The sequence below is a fragment of the Hyla sarda genome, chromosome 4, assembly GCF_029499605.1.
Source record: "Hyla sarda isolate aHylSar1 chromosome 4, aHylSar1.hap1, whole genome shotgun sequence".
In the NCBI taxonomy this organism is placed as follows: Eukaryota; Metazoa; Chordata; class Amphibia; order Anura; family Hylidae; genus Hyla; species Hyla sarda.
The window spans coordinates 191,698,126-191,725,282 of NC_079192.1; the positions used below are offsets into that span (position 1 = coordinate 191,698,126).

General features: G+C 41.7%; 1 protein-coding gene across 2 annotated transcripts in view; it reads left to right on the forward strand.

Annotated features, from left to right (window-relative positions):
- The window catches only part of CEP41 (centrosomal protein 41), a 66,236-nt gene extending 45,717 nt beyond the window's left edge, over positions 1-20,519 (forward strand). For both annotated transcript variants that reach the window (XM_056573168.1, XM_056573169.1), the window contains exons 6-11: positions 3,461-3,602; positions 5,407-5,576; positions 13,253-13,320; positions 14,944-15,058; positions 16,099-16,317; positions 19,996-20,519. In XM_056573168.1, the coding sequence (XP_056429143.1) occupies positions 3,461-3,602; positions 5,407-5,576; positions 13,253-13,320; positions 14,944-15,058; positions 16,099-16,317; positions 19,996-20,135 (854 nt within the window). In that variant the 3' untranslated portion in view covers positions 20,136-20,519. The remainder of the gene's footprint in view (positions 1-3,460; positions 3,603-5,406; positions 5,577-13,252; positions 13,321-14,943; positions 15,059-16,098; positions 16,318-19,995) is intronic.
- Positions 20,520-27,157: the final 6,638 nt, after the last annotated feature.

Sequence of the window (27,157 nt, forward strand, 5' to 3'; positions counted from 1 at the left end):
GAAGGTCTCCCCCCCCCCACACTTGAATGTAGGGTACATTAATACGGTCGGGTTTAGTTTGAGCTGCTGCAAATTTTCCGCTGCAGCTGAAAATCCCAGCGGGAAACTTCCTGTGAACCCGACCGTGTGAATGTACCCTACAAACACTACACTACACTACATCTACACAAAATAAAGGATAAAACACTACATATACACCCTTACACTGTCGTTGTCCCCCCAATAAAAATGAAAATCGTACCGCACGGTTTCCAAAACTGAGCCTCCAGCTGTTGCAAAACCACAACGTTGACTTTCCACGCATGCTGGGAGTTTTGCAACAGCTTGAGGCACCCTGTTTGGTATACACTGCCATACAATATTTTTTGGTAGAATATTTTTTGGTGTACGCCCTGAGCCCGGTCCCGGTGTTTAAAACGGGGTCACGCCGTGACCCCGCATCGCACCGGGTTGGTCCCGGGTGCTAGACATAGCCGGGACCCTGGGCTAACAGCGCGCGGCACAACGATCGGTAGTTGACCACCGCGTCTGAAAGTGAAAGTAAACGCTTCCCGGCAGCTCAGTCGGGCTGATCGGGACATCGCGATAAAATCGCGATGTTCCGATCAGCTGGGACGCAGGCGGAGGTCTCCTTACCGGTCTCCGCGGCGTCCGATCGGGGTTTGATTGCTCCAAGCCTGAGCTACAGGCTTGAGCAATCAAGCCCCTATCTCACTGATCCGTGCAAAGCTATGGCTTTGCAGGGATCAGCATAAGAGATCAGTGTGTGCAATAGTATAGATCCCAATGGGAGCTATAACACTGCTATAAAAAGTGGGAAAAAAAAGTTAACAAAGGCTATTTAACCCCTTCCCTAATAAAAGTTTGAATCACCCCCCATTTTCCCATAAAAAAATAATAATAAAAAAATAAACATATGTGGTATCGCCGCGTGCGGAAATGTCCGAACTATAAAAATATATCGTTAATTAAATCGCACGGTCAATGGCGTACGCGCAAAAAAATTCCAAAGTCCAAAATAGCGTATTTTTGGTCACTTTTTATATCCTGAAAAAATGAATAAAAAGCGATCAAAAAGTCCGATCAATACAAAAATGGTACAGATAAAAACTTCAGAACACGGCTCAGAAAGTGAGCCCTCATACAGGCCCATATGCAGAAAATTAAAAAGTTATAGGGGTTAGAAGATGAGAATTTTTAACATAGAAATTTTCCTGCATGTAGTTATGATTTTTTTCCGAAAGTACGACAATATCCAACCTATATAAGTAGGGTATCATTTTAACCGTATGGACTTACAGAATAAAGATAAGGTGTTATTTTAACCGAAAAATGCACTGCGTAGAAACGGAAGCCCCCAAAAGTTACAAGTTCTTAAATTTTGTCGCACAATTAATTTTTTTTCCGTTTCGCCATGGATTTTTGGGTAAAATGACTGTCACTGCAAAGTAGAATTGGTGGTGCAAAAACAAGCCATAATATGGAATTTAATGTGCAAAATTGAAAGCGTTATGATTTTTAGAAGGTGATGAGGAAAAAATGAAAATGCAAAAACGGAAAAATGCTGAGTCCTTAAGGTGAAAATAGGCGGAGTCCCTAAGGGGTTAAATGCTCACTGCACCCCTTGTTACATTCTGTGAGGGGTGTAGTTTCCAAAATAGGGTCATATATATATGTGTGTGTGTGTGTGGGGGGGGTCCACTGTTCTGGCAGCACGGGCAGCTTTGTAAACACATATGGCCCCCGACTTCTATTCCAACCAAATTCTCTCTCCAAAAGCCCAGTGGCGCTCCTTCTCTTCTGAGCCCTTTAGTGGGCTTGCAGAGCACGTAACATCCACATATGGGGTATTTCTATACTCAGAAGAAATGGGGTTACAGATTTTGGGGAGCCTTTTCTCCTATTACCCCTTGTGAAAATGAAAAATTTGGGGTAACACCAGCATTTTAGTGACAAAAAATCAAATGTTTCATTTTCATGTCCAACTTTAGCGAAAATTTGTCGATCACCAGTGGGGTGTTAAGGCTCACTATACCCCTTGTAGAGTGCCATGTGGATTTTTTTTTCTGTTCTGGCACAATGGGGGCTTCCTAAATGCGACATGCCCCCCAAAAACCATTTCAGCAAAATTCGCTCTCCAAAATCCCATTGTCGCTCCTTCTCTTCTGAGCACTGTAGTGCACTCAGAGAGCACTTTACATCCATATATGAGGTATTTCCTTACTCAAGAGAAATTAGGTTACACATTTTGGCTTTTTCTCCTTTTACCCCTTGTAAAAATGAGAAGAAATGGGTCTACGAGAACATGTTAGTGTAAAAAATCTTGAATTTTCTCCACCACCTCGCTGCTATTCCTGTGAAACACCTAAAGGGTGTTTCTGAATGTCATTTTGAATACTTTGAGGGGGGCAGTTTTCATAGTGGGGTCCATTATGGGGTATTTCGAACATAAAGACCCTCAAATTCACTTCAAAACTGAACTGGTCTCTAAAAAATTCAGATTTTGAAATTTCTGTGAAAAATTGTAAAATTGCTCCTATACTTTGAAGTCCTCTAATGTGTTCAAAAAGTAAAAACATGTCAACTTTATGATGCAAACATAAAGTAGACATATTGTATATGTGAATCAGTATATCATTTATTTGGAAAGTAAATTTTCCTTACAAGCAGAGAGCTTCGAAGTTAGAAAAATGCCAAATTTTCAATTTTTTCATGAAATTTTCATATTTTTTGCCAGGAAATGGTGCAAGTATCAACAATAGGTTTTTGCAATTGCTTTCTTTAGCACATTTTCAGTATTTCATACTGAAAAAGCCAGTCAAACAACTGCCCCCCCCCCCTGCCTGCTTGGACACATACTAGTCCTGCTGTGTCCATGCATCATCACCTACATCATGGACACACGTCCTTGATTGACAGCTGTGAGTGCAGGGCTCACCGCTGGAGGAAAAATCGTCCCACTGTCAGCTTGTGTCCCGCTACTGTCAGTGAGGACAAGCTGGGAGTTTTAGTTTTGCTAATGCTAGGGGAAATGTGAGCAGACGGCATACTGAGGGAGGGGGCGGAGACCTGTACAGTGAGGCCATGCCCCCCTCCCTTTAAGAGGAATTCAGACTAGTGAGCTAAATTAAAAGTGTAATAAAAAAATAAAGGTGCTAGACACATTAAAAAAAAAATGTTGTTGGATCTGACGGGTACGCTTTAGGGTGAAAATGGGCTTGGTCCTTAAGGGGTTAAAAAATGAAATAAAAAATAAAAAACTTTCCTTAATAAAAAAAAGTAAATCGCCCTTTTCTCTTTTGCCCAATTAAAATAAATAGACAACTCCCAGCATGCTCTGAGAAAGAAATGATCTGATTGGTTTTGGTGACTATGGACAACAGCTTTCTATCTGCACAATGTTTTATATATTTTTCTTAATATTTAAATGTTATGTTTTTTTATTTTTTTTTATCTCTAGAGAGCAGTTCTGTTATGTCAGAACTAGATGCCGAGCTTGTGAGTGACCGGACTAATGGGAATGACCCTATAAGTCCATTCCAACTAATTGACACCATAGGAGGAGGGGAGAGTGTTAATTCTGCACGATCTACACTGCAGAGGTGAGTAATGACTGTGGAATAATATGTGTCACGTTTATTATAAACGTTTAAATTAGGCTGATCACAAACATTGAAAGAAAAACATTATCCATTGGAATCTATAAAATTTTTAAAAAGTTTTTTGTTTTTTTTATGTTTTGACTGTTCACTTATTTACTACTGTAGGTCTTGAAATCCTATCTGAATCTTAGAGGTGCCTCTACCAATACTTTAAGGGGGAGATTTATCAAAACCTGTCCAGAGGAAAAGTTGCTTAGTTGCCCATAGCAACCAATCAGAGTCCTTCTTTTATTTTTGAAAAGGCCCCTGGAAAAATGAAAGAAGTGATCCGATTGGTTGCTATGGGCAACTCAGCAACTTTTCCTCTGGACAGGTTTTGATAAATCTCCCCCCAAGTGTACTTGGTTTGGGATTTTTGTTTTCCTCATTGTTATTCAGTCTATGGGTTGTTAGTCTGGTATAAGAACAGGGAAGGAAAGCTGTCTATGTTGCCACTAGTTACCATTCACAGAACAGCTTTAATTTCCTATAGAGCTCTGGTTAAATGCTGAGCTGTGATTAGCTAATACAGGCAACATAGACAGTTATCCTGTTAGGGCAGGGTCACACGGGGCTTGTTCTGCAGTCCCTCTGTGACTGCCGTCAGCGCATCCGCAGCGAAGTCACGAGCATCCGGTGCCACAGCCAGCGCCAGGTGCTGCAGGAAGATCGCAATCCGACATCTTATCCCCTATCCTTTAGCTAGGGGATACGATGTCTAGTGGTGGAGTACCCCTTTAAAGGGGTACTCCAGTGGAAAACACTGTTTGCCAGAATCAACTGGTGCCAGAAAGTTAAATACTTAAATTACATTTAAATTACTTCTATTTAAAAATGTTAATACTTCCGGTACTTATCTGCTGCTGTATGCTCCACAGGAAGTTCTTATCTTTTAGAATTTATTTTCTGTCTAACCACAGTGCTCTCTGCTGACACCTCTGTCCATGTCAGGAACTGTCCAGAGCAGGATCAAATCTCCATAGCAAACCTATCCTGCTCTGGACAATTCTTGACATGGACAGAGGTGTCAGTAGAGAGCACTGTGGTCAGACAGAAAAGAAAAGAACTTTCTGTGGAGCTGCTGATAAGCAGCTGATAAGTACTGGAAGGATTAAGATGTTTAAATAGAAGTAATTTACAAATCTGTTTTTACTTTCTGGAATCAGTTGATTTAAAACAAATAGTTTTCCACTGGAGAACTCCTTTTAATTACCAAGAATCATAGCTTTTTTTCTTTTTTTTTTTCTCTTTATCTTTCTGTCAATGTAGCTGAATAGGACTTGTTTTTTGCAGGGTGAGTTGTATTTCCTTTGGCACCATTTTTGGGCACCTATATTAATAGCTAAGGCTCCTTTCACACTACAGTTTACACTACAGTCCAGTGACGTCCGTTAGGAAGATAGCGGAAGAAAAATTTGTGCGCGTTACGTCTTTTTCTCTCGCTACCTTTGGCCGCAATAACGGGACTTATAAAGGACATCAGAGGAAATCCATTAAAGTGAATGGGATCCTCTTTGCCCGTTATAACTCCTGTTATGCTCCATTACAATAACGGACGTTAATGGCAGCCAAAGTAGGGGGGGGGGAAAAAAAGCCATTAACGTCCGTTTGTAACTGAGCAACTTTACTAGTGTGAAAGAAGGCTAAGCTTTTATAAATTTTTATTTGGGATGATGATCATTTAAAAAATTATAAAAACTTAGATTTTGCCTACCCTTTAATCTTTAGTAGATGTATTTATGATGCTATTTTGCTCCTTTTACAGTGTTATTAGTGGAGTTGGAGAATTAGACTTGGACGAGGATCCCAAGAAGACAAGTAAAAAAGATCCTCTGTCTAGCCCGAGATCCTTAGAACAGCCATACCCAGATTGCCCGTTTCTTCTCCTCGATGTCCGTGACAGAGATTGTTACAACCAATGCCATATTATTGGAGGTAAGTGTACAACTACCAGCTCATTTGAAGTTGGTTTTTGTTTAATCAAATATTACAGAAATTAAAAATATTCACAAAATGTAGCACTACAGTTCCACACCAAAGAAGGGTCAGGTCCCCCTATGACTTTACTGAACAATGTAACTGCTTATTGTTACTGTCCATTTCCCTTTAATGTGCTGGCAGTCAGGCCAAATCCTGCCGTCATTTCAATCCTGGCATAATATTGTGCTTCGTTCCTGGCCAAGGGAACTTTAACCCCTTCAGGACCAAGCCCATTTTGGCCTTAAGGACCAGAGCGTTTTTTGCACATCTGACCACTGTCACTTTAAACATTAATAACTCTGGAATGCTTTTAGTTATCATTCTGATTCCGAGATTGTTTTTTCGTGACATATTCTACTTTAACATGGTAGTAAATTTTTGTGGTAACTTGCATCCTTTCCTTGTGAAAAATCCTAAAATTTGATGAAAAATTTGAAAATTTTGCATTTTTCTAACTTTGAAGCTCTCTGCTTGTAAGGAAAATGTATATTACAAATAAAAAAAATTTTTATTCACATATACAATATGTATACTTTATGTTTGCATCATAAAAGTGATGAGTTTTTACTTTTGGAAGACACCAGAGGGCTTCAAAGTTCAGCAGCAATTTTCCAATTTTTCCCAAAATTTTCAAACTCACTATTTTTCAGGGACCAGTTCAGGTTTGAAGTGGATTTGAAGAGTCTTCTCATTAGAAATACCCCACAAAAGACCCCATTATAAAAACTGCACCCCCCAAAGTATTCAAAATGACATTCAGTCATCATTTTAACCCTTTAGGTGTTTCACAGGAATAGAAGCAAAGTGAAGGAGAAAATTCACAATCTTCATTTTTTACACTCGCATGTTCTTGTAGACCCAATTTTTAAATTTTTACAAGGGGTAAAAGGAGAAAATGTATACTTATATTTGTAGCCCAATTTCTCTCGAGTAAGCACATACCTCATATGTCTATGTAAAGTGTTCGGCGGGCGCAGTAGAGGGCTCAGAAGGGAAAGAGCGACAAGGGGATTTTGGAGAGTACGTTTTTCTGAAATGGTTTTTGGGGGCATGTTGCATTTAGGAAGCCCTTATGGTGCCAGAACAGCAAAAAACCCTCACATGGCATACCATTTTGGAAACTAGACCCCTTGAGGTACGTAACAAGGAATAAAGTGAGCCTTAATACCCCACAGGTGTTTCACGACTTTTGCATATGTAAAAAAAAAATATTTTTTTTTCACTAAAATGTGTGTTTCCCCCCAAATTTCACATTTTTCCAAGGGTTAATAGCAGGAAATACCCCCCAATATTTGTAACCCCTTCTCTTCTGAGTATGGAGGTACCCCATAAGTTGACCTGAAGTGCACTATGGGTGAACTACAATGCTCAGAAGAGAAGGAGTCATATTTGGCTTTTTGAGAGCAAATTTTGCTCGGGGGGCATGTCGCATTTAGGAAGCCCCTATGGTGCCAGAACAGCAAAAAATACCCACATGGCATACCATTTTGGAAACTAGACCCCTTGAGGAATGTAATAAGGAATAAAGTGAGCCTTATTACCCCACAGGTGTTTCATGACTTTTGCATATGTAAAAAAAAAAAAAAAAATTTCCACTAAAATGTGTGTTTCCCCCCCTAATTTCACCTTTTTGCAAGGGTTAATAGCAGAAAATACTCCCCAAAATTTGTAACCCCATCTCTTCTGAGTATGTAGGTACCCCATAAGTTGACCTGAAGTGCACTATGGGCGAACTACAATGCTCAGAAGAGAAGGAGTCATATTTGGCTTTTTGAGAGCAAATTTTGCTCGGGGGGGATGTCGCATTTAGGAAGCCCCTAAGGTGCCAGAACAGCAAAAAAAACCACACATGGCATACCATTTTGGAAACTAGACCCCTTGAGGAACGTAACAAGGGGTACAGTGAGCATTTACCCCCCACTGGTGTCTGACAGATCTTTGGAACAGTGGGCTGTACAAGTTTTCATTTTCATGGACCACTGTTCCAAAGATCCGTCAGACACCTGTGGGGTGTAAATTCTCACTGCACCCCTCATTACATTCCGTGAGGGGTGTCGTTTCCGAAATGGGGTCACATGTGGGGTTTTGTTTTTTTTGCGTTTGTCAAAACCGCTGTAACAATCAGCCACCCCTGTGCAAATCACCTCAAATGTACATGGTGCACTCTCCCTTCTGGGCCTTGTTGTGCGCCCCCAGAGCACTTTGCGCTCACATATGGGGTATCTCTGTAGTCGGGAGAAATTGCGTTACAAATTTTGGGGGACTTTTTTCCCTTTTACCTCTTGTGAAAATTTAAAGTATAGGGCAACATCAGCATGTTAGTGTAAAAAATAAAAAATGTTTACACTAACATTCTGGTGTAGACCCCAACATTTCCTTTTCATGAAGGGTTAAAGAAGAAAAAGCCCCCCACACCTTGTAACGCAATTTCTCCCGATTACAGCGATACCCCATATGTCGCCCTAAACTGTTGCCCTGAAATACGACAGGGCTCCAAAGTGAGAGCGCCATGTGCATTTGAGGCCTAAATTAGGGATTTGCATAGGGGTGGACATAGGGGTATTCTACGCCAGTGATTCCCAAACAGGGTGCCTCCAGCTGTTGCAAAACTCCCAGCATGCCTGGACAGTCAACGGCTGTCCGACAATACTGGGAGTTGTTGTTTTTCAACAGCTGGAGGCTCTGCTTTGGAAACAGTGGTGTACCGGACGTTCTTATTGGGGGAGGGGGGCTGTGTAAGGGTATGTGTATATGTAGTGTTTTTAACTTTTTATTTTATTTTGTGTTAGTGTAGTGTAGTGTTTTTAGGGTACAGTCACATGGGCGGGGGATTACAGTGAGTTTCCCAGCGCAAAATTTGCTGCATCTCAAGATGCGAGAAACCCACTGTAAAAGCCTCGCCCATGTGAATGTACCCTGTACATTCACGGGGGTGGCGGGGCGGGGGGGGGGGCTTGCATCAGCTGTTGCAAAACCACAACTCCCAGCATGCATGGTCTGTTAGTGCATGCTGGGAGTCATAGTTTTGCAACAGCTGGAGGCACACAGGTTAGGAAACACTGAGTTAGAAACAGACAATGTTTCCCAACCAGTGTGTCTCCAGTTGTTGCAAAACTACAACTCCCAGCATGCCCAGACAGCTGAAGGGCATGCTGGGAGTTGTAGTACGGCAACATCTGAAGGGCCAGATGTTGCTGAACTAAAACTCCCAGCATGCCTGGACAGTCAGTGCATACTGGGAGTTGTAGTTTTGCAACAGCTGGAAGAGCACAGATTGGAGACCATTATACAATGGTCTCCAAACTGGGGCCCTCCAGATGTTGCAAAACTACAACTCCCAGCATGCATGGTCTTTAGTGCATGCTGGGAGTTATAGTTTTGCAACAGCTGGAGGCACACAGGTTAGGAAACACTGAGTTAGAAACAATGTTTCCCAACCTGTGTGTCTCCAGCTGTTGCAAAACTACAACTCCCAGCATGCCCAGACAGCTGAAGGGCATGCTGGGAGTTGTAGTTCGGCAACATCTGAAGGGCCAGATGTTGCTTAACTAAAACTCCCAGCATGCCTGGACAGTCAGTGCATGCTGGGAGTTGTAGTTTTGCAACAGCTGGAAGAGCACAGATTGGAGACCATTATACAATGGTCTCCAAACTGAGGCCCTCCAGATGTTGCAAAACTACAACTCCCAGCATGCCCAGACAGCCAAAGGCTGTCTAGGCATGCTGGGAGTTGTAGTTTTCAGACTCCTAGAAGCAGCAGTAAAGATCTTCACTGCTGCTTCTGAGGACCATATACTCACCCGTCGCTGCTCGTCCACGTGGCCGGTCCCGCGCTGCTCCTCGGTCCCGCCGCTGGATCAGGTAAGTCCGCCGGTCCCCACGTGTTCCCCCCGAATGCCGCAGGTCCCCGCGAGCCCCTGCAGCCTTCGTCCCCCGTTCTGCCCGACTTCAAGGGGCGGGCAGTGCGGGGGATCTGAACTTTCACCCCAGATCACTGTGATTGGTCCACAGGGACCAATCACAGTGATCGCTGACCAGGACCATCAATTGATGGTCCTGGGGGTGAAGCAGAAGTTGTCCCCTGCTGGAAACAGCGGGACTTCTGCCAGTTAACCCGTGCGATGCTGCGCATCGCCGGGTTAACTGCATGTCATTTATAAACGCCGGGATGCGCGAACGCACTGCACAACCCGGCGTTTATATATGACATTCTGCGGGAAGGGGTTAAAGGGTACCTCTCTTCAAAAAAAAAAAACTTTTGATATATTATAGATTAATGTATGCAGAATAACTTTACAATTGCATGTTATTAAAAAATATGCTTCTTTCTATTTAATTTTCCACTTTGAAGAAATGACCACTAGGGGTCTCCCTACCAGTCCTGGCAGCAAGCATTTCAGACTCATGCTGGAGTCCTAAACACTACGAGCTGCCAGTCTGCTTTGTTCACAAAGGAGAACACTCAGAGCTGCCAGCCTGCTTTGTTCACAGCATGTTTGGCTGTGAACAAAGCAGGCTGGCAGCTCTGAGTGTTTAGGACTCCAGCATGAGTCAGAAATGCTTGCTGACAGGAGTGATCGGGAAAAATACAATAGAAAGAAGCATATTTTTCATTAACATGCTATTGGAAAGTTATTCAACATTCATTAATCTAAAATATATCAAAAGTTTATTAGATGAGAGGTACCCTTTAAAGGCATATGCACACAAGGTAGAGTTGTGGCAGACATTTTTGCAACAATCTTGATTTTTTTTTTTTAGGCAGGCAAACCTGTGCCCGATATGATCTAGGACAGTGGTCTCCAACCTGCGGACCTCCAGATGTTGCAAAACTACAACTCCCAGCATGCCCGGACAGCCAACGGCTGTCCGGACATGCTGGGAGTTGTAGTTTTTCAACATCTGGAGGTCTGCAGGTTGGAGACCACTGATCTAGGCGATTCGCCTTTACACAGCTCATGGTGGCACAAAAGATTTTCATGGGCTCTTTACTTCGCCCATGGTCAGCAGTATGGTCCCCATTTACATGGGCTGCCCACAAACTATTTTTAGTCCAGCATGGATGTCATCAGCTGGCAAAAAGATCTTGCTTATTCAGTGGCTGGTTGCTTGGCCTTTTATACAGAGAGAGAGCTCCCTATTCAATAATTTCCCCATATAATAGGCACCTGTTCATGTGAATGGGGTTTACAAACATTCCTACAAATGTTGCATAACTTTTTGATATATAAAATGGAATTTTCAGTTGCAGAAATATCAGCGACAAATCTGCCATATGAACATCATCTTAACCCCTTGCCACAAATGGACGTATATACACACACACGTCCATTTTTCCCGTGACTTAACGCAAATGGATGTATATAAACCTCCATTCACGATCACGGCGCTGCAAGAGTGCAGGCGGTGATTGGCGGCTGGGGCTGGAGATAGCATTTCCCCGGGCACCTGCCGCAGCTGTCAAAATTTTTTTTTAAAAGATAATGCCCCTTTCCCAATAAAAGCCTTGTATTATCAGTAAATCAAAACAAAAACACATCATATATGTATTGGGTATTGCCACGTCCGTAATGACGTGTACTATAAAGCTATATGTAAATTATCCCGCACGGTGAACGCCGTAAAAAAGAAAGGCTCAAAATTTGCCAATTTTAATAGAAATAGCAGAATAAAAAAGATCAAAATGTAGCATGTATTGCAAAAATGATACCAATAAAAAGTACGGCTTGTCCCGCAAAAAATAAGCTCTCACTCAATGGTGTCGGCCGAAAAAAAAAAGTTACGGCTGTTGAAAAATGATAACACAAGAAGGGGGAAAATATTTTTTGCTCACAAAAAGGAAAAAGAACATAAAAAGCTATATAAAATAGGTATCACCATAATTGTACCGACACACAGAATAAATATAACATTTTACTTCACAGTGAACACCATAAAACAAAATAATAAAAAAAAGCGCCAAAAATTTTCCAGTCTTTCGCAAAAAATGCTTCATGTGTCTACAAAAATTTGCCACTTATATAAAGTACAATATGTCACGAAAAATATTCTCAGAATCACTCTGCTCAGAAAAAGCGTTCTAAAGTTATTACTATTTTAAAGAGACACGTGAAACTTTAAAGGGGTTCTCCGGTGCTTAAACATCTTATCCCCTATCCAAAGGATAGGGGATAAGATGCCTGATCGCGCGAGTCCCGCAGCTGGGGACACCTGGGATCATGCACGTTTGTAATCAGTGCCCAGAGCGTGTTCGCTCCAGGACTGATTACCGGAGACCGCAGGGCCGGCGGCGTGTGACGGCACGCCTCCGCCCGTGTGACGTCACGCTCCGCCCCTCAATGCAAGCCGACGGGAGGGGGCGTGATAGCTATCACGCCCCCTCCCGTAGGCTTGCATTGAGGGGCGGAGCGTGACGTCACACGGGGGCGGAGGCGTGACGTCACACGCCGCCCGCCCTGCGGTTGACGATAATCAGACCCGGAGCTAACACGCTCCGGGCACTGATTACAACCGGGGTGCCAAGTGCATGATCCTGGGGGTCCCCAGCTGCGGGACTCCTGCGATCAGGCATCTTATCCCCTATCCTTTGGATAGGGAATAAGATGTTTAAGCACCGGAGTACCCCTTTAAAAAAAAAAAAAGAGTCTGGTCATTAAGGTAAAAAATGGGTCTGTCCTTAAGGGGTTAACACTCCATTTTATTGAGAGCTCTCCTAGGAAAACTGATTGGAGGTATTCTGTCATTATCCAAGTGAACTGCACAATTAAAGCACTAAAACTATTGGTCAGCATAAAAAAAAAATGTCTGGTTACTATGGACAACTGCATCACTCCTCCCTTACTGTTTTTGATATATCTCCCCCTTTGTTCATTGTTCTCATGTATGTTTCTTGAAGCCCCTTATTGAGTGTAAGGGTAGACTAATAGGGTCATTTTTCTCTCTAGAGGTTATCTTTGTTTCTATTAAAATAGTAAGACCTTACTTTCCTTTAGGTTGCTGTTTACAGGGAAAGCTGCGGGAATAGACGTGTATTCTGCAGGGCAAATGTATATTTAAATGGTATCTATTGCAGTCAGTGGAACACATGAGTGAGAGCTGCTTTTACCTTAGTTCTTCTGATCCAGATAATAGAAAGCAATTCGGAACTTTGGTATGCCTCTGTAATGAGGTACATAGACAGGAACTCTCCTGCTGGAACATCCCCTTCAAAACTCTTGTGCATTCTGATAAATAATTTCTGTATTTTTCTTTTTTTATATAAATATCTGGTAATGCATTTGTTCAAAGTGAGGAGACTTACTATGTCAAATTCCTCAGTATTCTGTCACATATTACACATAATGCAGTACATGGTATGTGTAAATGTATTTGTGTAAGTTATAACCTGCCTTGACAGCTGTGAAGTGTCTAGAAAAAGGGGCAAGACTGCGATTAAAAATGACAGATTTACTAAGAATAGTCTTAACCTCAGTGTAAAGGTGGTCACCTATTTATCCCCAAATAGTCTTAATGAATAATCCATCTGCCTTTAATACTGTATGTTCCACCCATTTATAAAGTGTTCCATATGCTGTGACGCTGGTCCTGTAGCTGAATGATTTTTCTTAATATAGTTTTCTTTGTCTTTGCAGCTTACAACTATCCTATTGCAATGCTTTCCAGAACAATGAATCCATTCACTCAAGAAATCCTAAATTATGTATCCTTTTGTATCACTCCATAGACTGAGAATTTTTCTTTACTATCTATCTATTTATCATATACTGTAAGTATGGGTTTTTGATGCACTCTGTTTGCATGGTCCATTGAGAGCAGAAATGCAAGAAACAGCAGCGGTATTAAAGGGGAACTAAAGCCATAGCCCATCCTTTCCCTCTCCCCAACCTATTTATTTGTCTAAATATCACTCATTAGCTATATAGAGCAGTTTCCCTCTTTCAGCTGTCACTTACATGCAGGGAGAGAGAAAGTCAGATCTTCCTTGTCTTGTGGTAAAGTCCTCACTGAGACCTAGCCCTCACCCTCATCAACACAAAGCCCAGACTACTGTTTGGTCTGGCTTCACAGTGCTTGGCTGAAAGCCACACACACCCTCCCTTCCCTCCCCTTGTGACGAGCCGGTGGCTGGAGACATGACTTTTGTGGCTCACTGTGTTTACATCAACACTGGGCATGGAGGATATGCAGCCAACAGCAGTTTGCTGGCAGCCATTACGCAGAACGGAAATGGCTGCTGAGATTGCTTTTAGGGGCGGAGAGTTGCGGGCCAATAGGAATAGTTCGGCAGTCAGAGCTCAGCCGCGCGGACTGCCTAGAGTTGTAGTTTTAGACAGAAGCAGAGGGGAAAGAATATTGAAAAGTCCTAGAAGACACCAGGGGCCACAGGAGCGGGCAGAATCGCAAGCATAACACACAGGGGACCCAGACAAGGTATTGTGGTGGCTTGAAGCCATTTTTTTTCTCTACATCCCCGGAGTACCCCTTTAAACTAAGTACTGAGCTTCTGCTGAAACGTTAAAGGGGGTGGCAGAATTGCACTGCAGTACTGTGGACATATAGCAGAAGTTAAACTGGTATTTATACAAGAGAGACAGCTCCTGTGAGCTTTATGGGTGCTCATAGATGAGGGAAGCCTTGATTTACATTCGGGAACAGTGAAAATTAACTTAAGCAGGCAAACCGGTTCAATGTTGCAGGTACACAGTCAAGGCTTTCTCATGCTCCCCCCCCCCCTATCTCCTGCACATAGCACATGCTAAGACCTGCTCCCACTTCCTGTCTTCCTGTATCTGGTACAAGTAAACAGCCTATTGCAAGGAAGGGAGACACCTAGTAACCAAAGGAATTAAAGCAATTTTTCTGGGGCAAGGATAAATTTTTGGTCAATAAAGTTCCTTTGTGCTATTGCTTAAATGTAAAAAATAAACAATTCTGTAAAGGAAAGTTGGCTAATAGTCACTTTCTATTGGGCTCTGTTTACAGCACAGATGGGGTTTGACGTTACTGACCTTTTTTGATGTCGTTGTTTTGCGGCATAAATCTCCTATCCTTTCTATCAAATCTGACCGAGGTTCCGAAATACTGTGCCTTATCATAAAGCTGTGTATTTGTGTTCGGATAAGAGTTCTGATTATTTAAAAAAAAAACTATTGGAATTCCTCTTAGGGGAATGGTGTTATTTATATGCCAAGGAAAAGAGTGGCAGTGTAGTGCACCTTAAAAACAACCATCCCTTACTGGAAATACTAGTAACAGGCTGGTAATGAATAGCCAGGGCCATCCTTATTGCTTTTTACCTTGTCTACTTAACAACTGTACTAAGAAAAACGCCCATGGTAAAATTATTATCCTGTATGATGAAGATGAGAGGATAGCCAGCCAAGCCGCAACAACAATGTGTGAGAGAGGGTTTGAGAATTTATTCATGCTTTCTGGAGGTAAGGAAATGTCTTCTTTTCAGTTGACAAGACCTTCATGTAAATAGCTCAGCACTAAGTGTGTCAGTGGTTATAGATTGAACTCATTCTCTGAACAATATTCACATCTAGTCCTAGCATAGACGATCAGTATTAGATTAGCAGGGGTCCCACTTCTGGCAAACTGTCCAATATGCATTTTTAAAGGGTCTGTGGCGCTCATGTGAACTTGCAGGCTCATATTGCTCTCTGTCACTAGCGCTTGGTGCAGTGTTTCCCAAGCAGAATGCCTCCAGCTGTTGCAAAACTACAACTCCCAGCATGCCCAGACAGCCGTTGGCTGTCTGGGCATGCTGGGAGTTGTAGTTTTGCAACAGCTGGAGGCACCCTTGTTGGAAAACACTGGCTTAGTGACACCACAGACTATCAGAGTGAGTGGCGATTATACAGCTTGATCTGCTAGAAGCTGCAGCATACACAGACCTAGTGACAGAGAGCCTCCCCCAGTTGCTTGTATATTCTAATTCCACTGTAAATGCATTAGTAGGTACAGTTCATTAGGGGAGGCTCTCTGTTAGCTGTGTATCATAGCGATTAGAGATGAGCGAACTTACAGTAAATTCGATTCGTCACGAACTTCTCGGCTCGGCAGTTGATGACTTATCCGGCATAAATTAGTTCAGCTTTCAGGTGCTCCGGTGGGCTGGAAAAGGTGGATACAGTCCTATGAAAGAGTCTCCTAGGACTGTAGCCACCTTTTCCAGCCCACGGGAGCACCTGAAAGCTGAACTAATTTATGCAGACTAAAGTCATCAACTGCCGAGCCGAGAAGTTCGTGACAAATCAAATTTACTGTAAGTTCACTCATCTCTAATAGCGATCAGTGAATGAGCGGTGACCAGGGCATGAGGAGCTCAAAGAAGATATTAAACAAAAAAAAAATTTTTTTTTCTTTTAAAGTAAAGTTATAGAACATAATCACTAAAAGTTCTCAAAAGTAGTAAATGTCATGTGTTGATTATTTGCTCTGAGCTGGCTTGACACAGGTGGTTCTTGTGCAGGTCTGAAAGTCATAGCTCAGAAATTCCCAGACGGCCTTTCAACTGGTTCGTTCCCAGTCACCTGCCTGCCCCAACCAACCCAATCCAAATCTGCTCGCAAACGCACCTCTCCAAGAGAACCTACTACAGCTGCAGAGAACACGTGGAGATTTTCTAGTGAAAACTTGGAAAAAATAGAACAACACCTAGAGAAATTGCTTGTGCCAACAGACACTGCCAGTGAGTACTTGGTCTTACCGTTCTTCCATCAGTGGGGGGGATTTCATTAAAGGGGTACTCCCGTGGAAAACTTTTTTTTTTTTTTTTTAAATCAACTGGTGTCAGAAAGTTAAACAGATTTGTAAATTACATCTTTTAAAAAATCTTAATCCTTCCAGTACTTTTTAGGGGCTATATACTACAGAGAAATGCTTTACTTTTTAGATTTCTCTGATGTCATGACCACAGTGCTCTCTGCTGACTTCTGCTGTCCATTTTAGGAACTGTCCAAAGCAGGAGAAAATCCCCATAGCAAACATATGCTGCTCTGGACAGTTCCTAAAATGGACAGCAGATGTCAGCAGAGAGCACTGTGGTCATGACATCAGAGAAATCTAAAAAGTAAAGCATTTCCTCTGTAGTATACAGCCCCTAAAAAGTACTGGAAGGATTAAGATTTTTTAATAGAAGTAATTTACAAATCTGTTTAGCTTGCTTGCACCAGTTGATTTAAAAAAAAAGTTTTCCACGGGAGTACCCCTTTAAAACTGTTATTACTTAGACAAGTGTTTCACACCAGTGTGCTTCCAGCTATTGCAACCCTACTACTCCCAGCATGCCTGGTCAGCCAACGGCTGTCCAGCTGGGAGTTGTAGTTTTGTAATAGCTGAAGGCACACGGTTGGGAAACACTGACTTATTGACAAATTACAAATGTGCTAGATTTAGATCATGGTGCTTTTTAATCTAGTTTAAGTTTACACCAACTGTTAAGTGGTGTACTTTCAGCAAAGGTAATATACTGATATAGAATATCACACAAGTAAAAGGTAACGGAGCACTCACCAATTCTTATGCTGGCAGAACGGACTTCTTACTCCGGAGACCGCATCGGTTTATGCAGGGAGACGGCAGGTGAAACTGGGGGTAGTTCAGATGCCGGGCCATGGACCGTATCACGCCACTAGGCGCTTCGTCAGGCCGCTGAAGCTTTCACCTACCGCCTCCCTGCACAAAGTGATGCGGTCTCTGGAGTAAGAAGTCCGTTCTGCCAGCATAAAAATCGGTGAGTGCTCCGTTACTTTTTACTTGTGTGATATTCTTTGTCATGCCTGTTTTCCTATACGTGTAGCGCCACCGGCATTGCGGTGTCATATACCTGCCCCTTTGTTCTAAGATCTGAACAAAACGTATGTATAGAAATAGCGATAGTGCCGGATTCTTTCTGTTCTTGGTGAGAGGAATATACTGAAATAGTCATGCATTTTTTCGGTGTATTGCATAGCATTTTAGGCCACAGTGCTTTGTCGGATGAGGTGCATTGTACTGTTCTTTTTGGCATACTATGCAAAATACCACAGTTTTGACACATTCGGAACAAAGTTGTGGCCATAGTAAATGAGCATCAGTATGCTTAACTGTTTAACATAGTTTTTGTACTCTACTTATTAATATTAATGCTGTATCATCACAATTCTTTTGCATTTTCGTTTTTCCTCCTCACCTTCTAAAAATCATAACCACCTACAATGTGGTCTTGTTTTATGTGCTACCAATTTTATTTTGTAATGACCTCAATCATTTCACCTCAAAATCTATGGTGAAACAAAAAAATTTGAGGGACGATATTGAAAAAAAAAAAAAAAACATCCATTTTGTAATTTTTAGCGGCTTCCATTTCAATGTAGCGCACTTTTTGGTAAAAATGACACCTTATCTTTATTCTGTAGTCCTCCCCCTGCATCCTGGAGAGGTTAAACCTATGTGAAGGACCAACAGAGAGAGTGCAAAAAAAAAAGCCAAGTTAGAATAGGCTAAAATAATGTTTGTTCACAGAATTACCTCTGTACAAACAAATCGTTTTCTCCTACCAAGCATGCTGTGTCTCCCGTATGCTGTAATGTAGGTTTCAATTAGATGGTGACAATTGAATACATAGAGAACTTATGTTTCTGCCATTGTGCTGGGAGTGAAGCAGAGGACAGTAGGAGGGAGGGAATCTTGTCTGCTCATGCTTTGCCTCTGAAACTCACATGAGGTGACCGCACCAACAGTAGCCAAAAAAAAAAAGGCACATGGGCAAGCTATTATTTTAACTCATAAGAATGAATAGCAAAAATACACTTCTAACCATGAGTTTATTTGACTGATTTGCAATTATCTTTTGTATTTTATATATTTCTGGAAAAGGCTCTTTAACCCCTTAAGGCGTTTTTCAGTTTTTGCATTTTCATTTTTTCCTCCTTACATTTTAAAAATCATAACCCTTTCAATTTTGCACCTAAAAATCCATATGATGGCTTATTTTTTGCGCCACTAATTCTACTTTGTAATGAACAGTCCACAAGAGAATTGCAGTTGGCACTGCCTCTCTTTCTCTAAGACACACAGAATAGATGCAGGCTTGCCAGTGCTCATGAATACTTGCTCCTGTCGGTGCTCAGTGGTACAAAGACATAACCTTCTGTAGAAAGAAACCACGGCACTCTGTCCGGATGCAATTAAAAGTCTTTATTCCCGCTGGAGGTACATGGACATGTCAGGAGGGGGAGAAGAGACGGGACTACGTTTGTTTCACAGATCACTCTGCTTTAATCGGTACCATTTTTTGATCTGACTTTTTGATCGCTTTTTATTTAATTTTTTTATGGTATAAAAAGTGACCAAAATACGCTATTTTGGACTGTGGAATTTTTTTGTGCGTACGTCATTGACTGTGCGGTTTAATTAATAATATCTTTTTAAGGTTTAAACATTTACGCATGCAGCAATACCACATATGTTTATTTTTATTATGTTTATATATAATTTTTATATAGAATTTAGGAAAGTGGGTATTTAAAATTTTAATAAGGAAGGGGTTAATGTGTGTGTTTTTAAACTTTTTTTTTTATTTTTTTTTTACATTTTTAGTCCACTTAGGGGACTTTTAGGAGGAATTGTTTGATTCCTCATACAGATCAATGTGGTTCCATAAAACTACATTGATCTGTGTTCTCGATTGATAAAGCCTGGTCCTGCCAGGCTTTATCACTTTCAGAGCCGCAGCAGGATGAGAGGTAAGCCTTCTGGCTACCTCCACACTGGACCACCCCACTGGATCACCAGGGACGGGATAATGGCACCTTTAGATGCCGCTGTCAGCTTTGACAGCGGTGATCTAAAGGGTTAATAGCCGGCCGCGGCGATCACCACATGTCGGCTATTAACGGAATCAGCTGGGGGCTGGCCGGTATGACACAGGCTCGAGTCGGGAGCCCGCGCCATACCCCGTTAACAGCACATGGACTAGTATACACGTCCATGGTCGTTAAGGGGTTAAGTGCTATGTGTTGCATAGAATAACCATAGTTATTTATAGTGAGAATGTTCCTGATCTAGTTTTGATTGGTGGGGGTCAGGCACTGAGACTGCCATTGTTTGCTAAAACCAGGTGGTAGAAGCGCTGATCACTGTGCCTCTTTATTAATGCTCTGCAGTGTGTGTGGTTTCCACAGTTGTAGAAAGTCTTGGACACTGGAACGTGTTAGAAAGTTCTACAAAGTTGGTGTTTCGTGCTTCTTTATAACCTTCTATCCCATGTACAGTATCTATATACCCTCTTTTTAGTGACCTCCTGTAAAGAGCCTACTATTATTGGGAATAATAATAAATATTGATTTTACATACATTGCATCATTGTTGTTTTGTTGCCTTCTAGGTCGTCTCAGCAGATTATCCACTGGAAGATCAGAGTCAAAAACAGCCAACTCCAGAAACAGCCAGGTCCCGTCGTCTGCCAGTTCTGTCGGTTCCCGATCTATCCGCAGCATTAGCCCACACTCCAAGCCATGGAAATAATTTGTGTTCAGCCTCTGTAATAAACAACTGTTCTCACTCATCCCCACATGTCTGTACCTAGTAGAGCAGTTCTTATTCATGCTCCAGCAGTATTGCTAGCTTGACAATGGTTGCTTGGCGGGGATGCAAGACAAATAGAAAGCTGTTTACAAGTTATTTAAAGCAATGTATAAAAAGAACACTTAACTTAAATGGTTTATATTTATATATATATATATATATATATATATAGTTGGTTGCCGTTTTCCTGTAGGTCATAGAGCAGGTCATCGAGAGTACCTGAACATTTCAAGTTTAGAGACTGCGGTTACCTGTGCTTTGTACATAACACTACACCAATATCCGTGTTTCTTTGACTATCTGACTTCATTTCTGTCCTTACAACCTACAAACAGCAAACTTAACGAAGTTTTAAAGATTGTATTTTTGACAAGGGCAAATCCATTGTAACTAAAGACTAATGGGGATTTATCAAATGTGTCTAAAAGCAAAACTGTCTTGTCTGCCCATAGCAACAAGTCAGAACCTCTGGTTGTTATTAGCAAAAAAGATTATCATTAAGACACTTTTAATAAACATATCCCTTAGTGTTTATCCATTTTTAGGTTCGTTCGTGCGTAAAGAAAAACACTGCGGACTTGATGCTGTATAGCATCTTTTAACTACTTAGTCTGTTAAAAAATAAAGTACAATGTTTTGTTAAGGTTCATTGTACTGGACATTCGGGGATCCTCGGGATCGCCACTGCGGTGCCGCGCTATCATTACTGCACAGAGCGAGTTCGCTCTGTGCGTAATGACGGGTGATACAGGGGACGGAGAAGCGTGACGTCATGGCTCCGCCCCTCGTGACATCACGGACAGCCCCTTAATGCAAGTCTATGGCAGGGGGGTGTGGCGTTCGCCACGCCCCCCTGCCATAGACTTGCATTAAGGGGCAGGCCGTGATGTCACGAGGGGCCGACCCATGATGTAACGATGCCCCGGCCCCTGTATTGCCCGTCATTACGTGCAGAGCCAACTCACTCTGTGCAGTAATGATAGCGCGGTACCGCAGTGGCGATCCCAGAGGTCCCCAGCAGCGGGACCGCGGCGATCTGACATCTTATCCCCTATCCTTTGAATAAGGGAAAAGATGTCTAGGGGCGGACTACCCCTTTAAGGCCACCCTCCAAGGAATGCAAATCTGTAGAACAAATACAGATGCAGAAGGTTGCTGAGGATATAGCTTGGAAACCAGCAGAACAGTGAATGTAGCTCTGAAGGACTAAATGATGCAATTTGGAATCTGTATTGACAGGCTTTTCCGATTATTTTATGTGAATTTTCGCTAGATGTAAATTTTAAATGTTTTGTTGTGACCGATTGAAACAAGCTACAATCCTTCCTTCCTTCTATATGACCAAACTGAAAATGTATCCTGTGTATTTTAATAAATGTAATTTGGGTATACATCGTACATCAAAGGGGTTTTCTTGGTATATAATTTTTCTTTTATGTGTAGGAATGTGAAGCTTTTTAAAAATTTAGCAAATTACTAAAAGACAAAATGCTGCTGAGCATGTGCCACTCTAAGATGACCTTTTGCAGAGCTGGTTTTAGACATACTTTGGCTTTGGGCTAAAATATTTGGCACTCCAAATGCTAATAAAGTGTGCTAACAATGCCCCCTTCAGTCAGTTCGTTGTTGTGCAGTGTGGAGAAAACTGCAGCATTAATCTCTAGCATTTTTAGGGTTTCTTCTATGGTCTTAGATCAGGGGTACATGCTTTAAAGTGTACCCACCATGAGATAAAAAAAAAAAAAAAAAAGAATACTGCAGTCTTACTATTTTAACTGGTGCTGATCCTCTCTGTGTTCTTAAATCTTGTTTTTGTATCTTTTTTTTATATGGCTCCTAATTCCCTTGATTATGGTGCTCACACTGCATGCGGTTCACTGAGGAGGAGGGGGCATTCCCTTACTTGTTCTCACATCTCATGTGGAAACCTCCTCCTTTATTTCTCTGAGCGGACAAATGGCTGCTCTTTACACTGAGGCTCTGTTACACACCCCCGGCTCACAGAGCAGGCTGATTGACAAGCCAAGAGCAGGAACAGAGCTCTGCTTTTCCTTTCCACACTTCCTATATTTTTTCTTAGTACAGAGAAACACAGGCGATAGTTGCAGGGACAAGACATTGGGGGACCCCTAGTGTTTAGATGTATGGAGCATTTTTTCACCCCAATATATACATTTTTAACCAATGTAATTATCTATATTATTTAAGAAGTTTTTGCTAATGACAGTGCCCCTTTAAGACCCATGTCTTACACACATACACACAGTTATGTACATGCATGGTTCCAGTATTCTGCTATTTCATAACTAACTTTTACCACCATACTAAAATGAAATGTTACTTAAAGTAAATCTGACAGCTGGTTCACCCACACTAAACCCAATACACAGTTTTAGTGCAGGTGAACCTAAGTATAATGATGTATTATTCACTCCGATCCGTGGTCCCTTTTTAGATTTAGAGCCTCCATTGCTAATATGCAAATATGCTCCTTTGCGCAGTGAAAAAGTTAGCATTAATCCATTGATGTGCCAAACTTTCTTCTGGATTAGTTTGAATCCAGAAAACACCTTTAGTGCATCAAACACTGATTTGATATCTTATGTTCTTGGAAAACACTTGTTAAGTAAAACTATTTAATCCCCAAATTATTATTTTGCCCGAGAGAATTACCTTCCAGTACTATAGCTCTAGATAGTGCCTGGCTTTTTGTTATTGCTCTTAAAGCGTTATTCCCTTTTTAAAGCGTATCTGTCATTGTGTAAAAAAAAAAAATGTCTAAGACCTATATATCCCTAACAAATAGCATTTATATGTTGCTCATCGCTTTTTGTTCATTCCTTGTGTGTCATTCAGCTTTCACAAACTCCTGAATGTCTGATCAGCTTCTTTGTTATTTAGGAGTCAGAGAAAGCTTTGGATATTCAAGCATGCTGGGAGTTATAGTTTTGCATTGCAACAGCGCGAGCTGCAGTGTTTGCAGAGCTGTGTTGCTTTTAGCTGTTGCAAAACTACAACTCCCTGCATGCCCACACATCCTTTGTCTGTAGTTTTGCTGGAGGCACACAGCTGGAGAATACACAGCTCTAAGGGTGCGTTCACACGCTAGTAACTAGCAGCGGGTTTCCCGCTGTGAGTTATTGAATGGGTCCGCGGACAGTCTGCAAATCTGACACTATTGCGGACTGTCTGTGTACCCATTTAAATCAATGGTAGCATAACTCGCAGCGGGCAACCCACTGCTAGTAATGGCGTGTGAACGCACCCTAAAACAGAGGTTTACAAAGATTGTATCCCCAGCTGTTGCAAAACTTCAACTCCTATCATGGGAGTTGTAGTTTAGGAACAGCTGAAGGCTGTAGTAGTGCAATGGTGATCTCCTATATTGGATACCAACACACACACACTTTACGGCCAGTTTCCAGTATGCTGCAAAATACAGAGTAGTCTGTCTGCATAAAGATAGATGACCCCTAGTGGTGGCTATTTTTATTTTTAATTTTTGACGTTGACATTTTTTTTTAAGTCATCTTATCAGTAGTACTACAAAATATGAAAAGTTTTTCATAATGACAGTGCCTCTTTAACCCCTTAAGGACTCATGGTTTTTCCATTTTTGCCCTTTCGTTTATTCCTCCTTACCTTAATAAAAATCATAATTCTTTAAATTTTGCACCTAAAAATCCATATGATGGATTATTTTTTGCGCCACCAATTCTACTTTGTAATGACGTCAGTCATTTTACCCATAAATCTATGGCAAAACGGAAAAAAAATCATTGTGCGACAAAATTGAAGAAAAAACACCATTTTGTAACTTTTGGGGGCTTCCGTTTCTACGCCATAAATTTTTCGGTAAAAATTACACCTTCTCTTTATTCTGTAGGTCCATATGATTAAAATGATACCCTAGTTTATATAGGGACTCACCGCAATGCGTCTTTTCTACTTTCTGGATTACATGGACTTGAAGTTCTTGTATTAATAAGTTTGCACCACCGCTGGCTGCCACAATACCACACTGCAGGCAAGTGCTAATTACACGCAACATCCTACAGGTGTATGCAGAAGCAGTGCCAGGCTGTCTTTCTCTCTTACCTTGCTACTTTATATAGGATTGATTTAGTCTTTTGGAAAAAATCATAACTACATGCACGAAAATTAATACGTTTCAAATTGTCATCTTCTGACCCCTATAACTTTTTAATTTTTCGGTGTATGGATCAGTATGAGGGCTCACTTTTTGCGCTGTGATCTGAAGTTTTTATCGGGACCCTTTTTGTATTGATCGGACTTTTTGATCCCTTTTTATTCATTTTTTCATTATAAAAAGTGACCAAAAATTTTGGACTTTGGAATTTTTTTGCACATATGCCATTGACCGTGTGGTTTAATTAATGCTATATTTTTTATAATTCGGACATTTCCGCATGCAGCGATACCACATTTTTTTTTTTAAATGGGAAAAGGGGGGGGGGGGGGTGATTCAAACTTTTATTAGGGAAGGGGTTAAATGATCTCTATTAACTTTTTTTTTTTTTTTTTTTGCAATGTTATAGCTCCCATAGGGGGGGCTATACCACTGCACACACTGATTTTACATTGATCATTGTTACTCCAGAGGATATCATTGATCAATGATTCTGCAGTTAGACACGCAGGAGGAAGGTAGGGGCCCTCCTTGTGTGTTTCAGCTGTTCGGGACACCGCGATGATGCGGGGCCACGGCATGGCCCCCGGTTATAGAAAGGGAGTGGACTCAGGGCGTACAGGTACGCCCTGAGTCCTTCAGTGATTAAGCTTTAAGAGCTGCCATTCTAAATATCATGCCTGTGTCATCGCTCCAGAGTGGCAAAGTAATTTTCTTGGTTTTATAGGAAATTCCCATTCATTTCAGTGGCATCTATAGTTTATTTTTTATTTTTTTAGCTCAGAGATAAATTTTAAATCGCTACCATTCATGATACTGTTTTATATATATTTTCTTTATTCTAGTGGTAAACAAGATATGCTTGTTATTGTGGGTTTTAAAATGTTTCAAGCAGTTGTGTATATCACAGCGACTACAAATAAATTTACTAAGTAAAGTGTTACGGTCATCAAAATGATCTTTTCACGTGTTGCACAGAAATGTTAAAAGTTAAAGGGGTATTCCAGAGGGAAAAAATGTTTTCAAATCAACTCGTGCCAGAAAGTTAAACAGATTTATAAATTACTTTTTATTTAAAAATCTTTAGTCTTCTAGTACTTATCGGCTCCTGAATGCGCCAGAGGAAGTTGTGTAGTTCTTTCCATTCTGACCACAGTGTTCTCTGCTGACACCACTGTCTGTGTCTTCTTCTGGGCCTAAGACTAGCTTGTCCAGTCCTTGTTTCCCTTGATGCATGATGTCCCCAGCCATTCTAGCTATCCTTAGGTGCAAATGGAAGTGCCACTGCCACATACAGCGGACCCATCCTGATCACATGGCACTTTTTTTTTTTTTTTTTTACATCACACTGTAAAAAAACACGGGGGAAATATTGATTGTTGTCTAGGATTTCTGTCATCTATTTTACTCTCTGCTAGAGATGAGCGAACTTACAGTAAATTTGATTCGTCACAAACTTCTCGGCTCAGCAGTTGATGGCTTTTCCTGCGTAAATTAGTTCGGCCTTCAGGTGCTCCGGTGGGCTGGAAAAGGTGGATACATTCCTAGGAAAGAGTCTCCTAGGACTGTATCCCCCTTTTCCAGCCCACCGGAGCACCGGAAAGCTGAACTAATTTATGCAGGAAAAGCCATCAACTGCCGAGCCGAGAAGTTCGTGACGAATCGAATTTACTGTAAGTTCGCTCATCTCTGCGTTCTGCATTACCAACATGCTTTTCCAAGAAATATGCTTTGAATAACTGACGACCGTGTGAACTGTGGTGTATATTACAATGAAATACAATATGGCATGCAGTGGATACATTAACTGGGGGTTTGGGGTCTGACTTCTGGGATCCCCCATGATCTTTAGGACATGGCCCCCCCCCCCCTTAAATCTTCCTGCTGCATAGAGCAGTGTTTCCCAACCAGTGTGCCTCCAGCTGTTGCAAAACTACAACTCCCAGCATGCCCGGACAGCCTTTGGCTGTCCGGGCATGCTGGGTGTTGTAGTTTTGCAACAGCTGGAGGCACACTGGTTGGGAAACACTGGCATAGAGCATGGTGAGGGCATGCATTACATGGGGGGAAATTTATCAAAAGTCCTCTGAAAAAAATAAAAGCAATCTGGTTGGGCAGCTTTTCCTCTGGACAGGTTTTGATAAATCTCCACTGTAAGGAAAGCAGTGTTAGGGTGCATTCCCACATGGCGTATTTTGCTGCGTATTTGGTGCTGCGTATTTTCCTACCCATTGACTTCAACAGGGAAAATAAAATACGCAGCAGCAAATACGCCGTGTGGGAACGTACCCTAAGGGTACATTCCCACACGGTGTATTTGCTGCTGCGTATTTTATTTTCTCTGTTGAAGTCAATGGGTAGGAAAATACGCAGCACCAAATACGCAGCAAAATACGCTGTGTGGGAACGTACCCGAAGGGTGCATTCCCACGTGGCGTATTTTGCTGCGTATTTGGTGCTGCGTATTTTCCTACCCATTGACTTCAACAGAGAAAATAAAATACGCAGCAGCAAATACGCCGTGTGGGAATGTACCCTCACAGACAATAATGCTGTGTGCCTGCATCCTTTCTTATATGGGTTCTAATTTTTTTTCAATGTATCCCTAAGATGTATCCCTGAGTAACCTGCTGTCCTTTTACTATATGACCGAGCTCTTCTTCTGTCCATTACATGCTGACAGGTTCGCTGTATTGTGTGCACATGTACATATATTACTGCTCGACCCCTTCTTCAATAGTGAAGGTGGCAGTGAGTGACGTGTAGTAAGCGCTAGCGATAATCCACACACACATACCTGCCCGGACTAAAG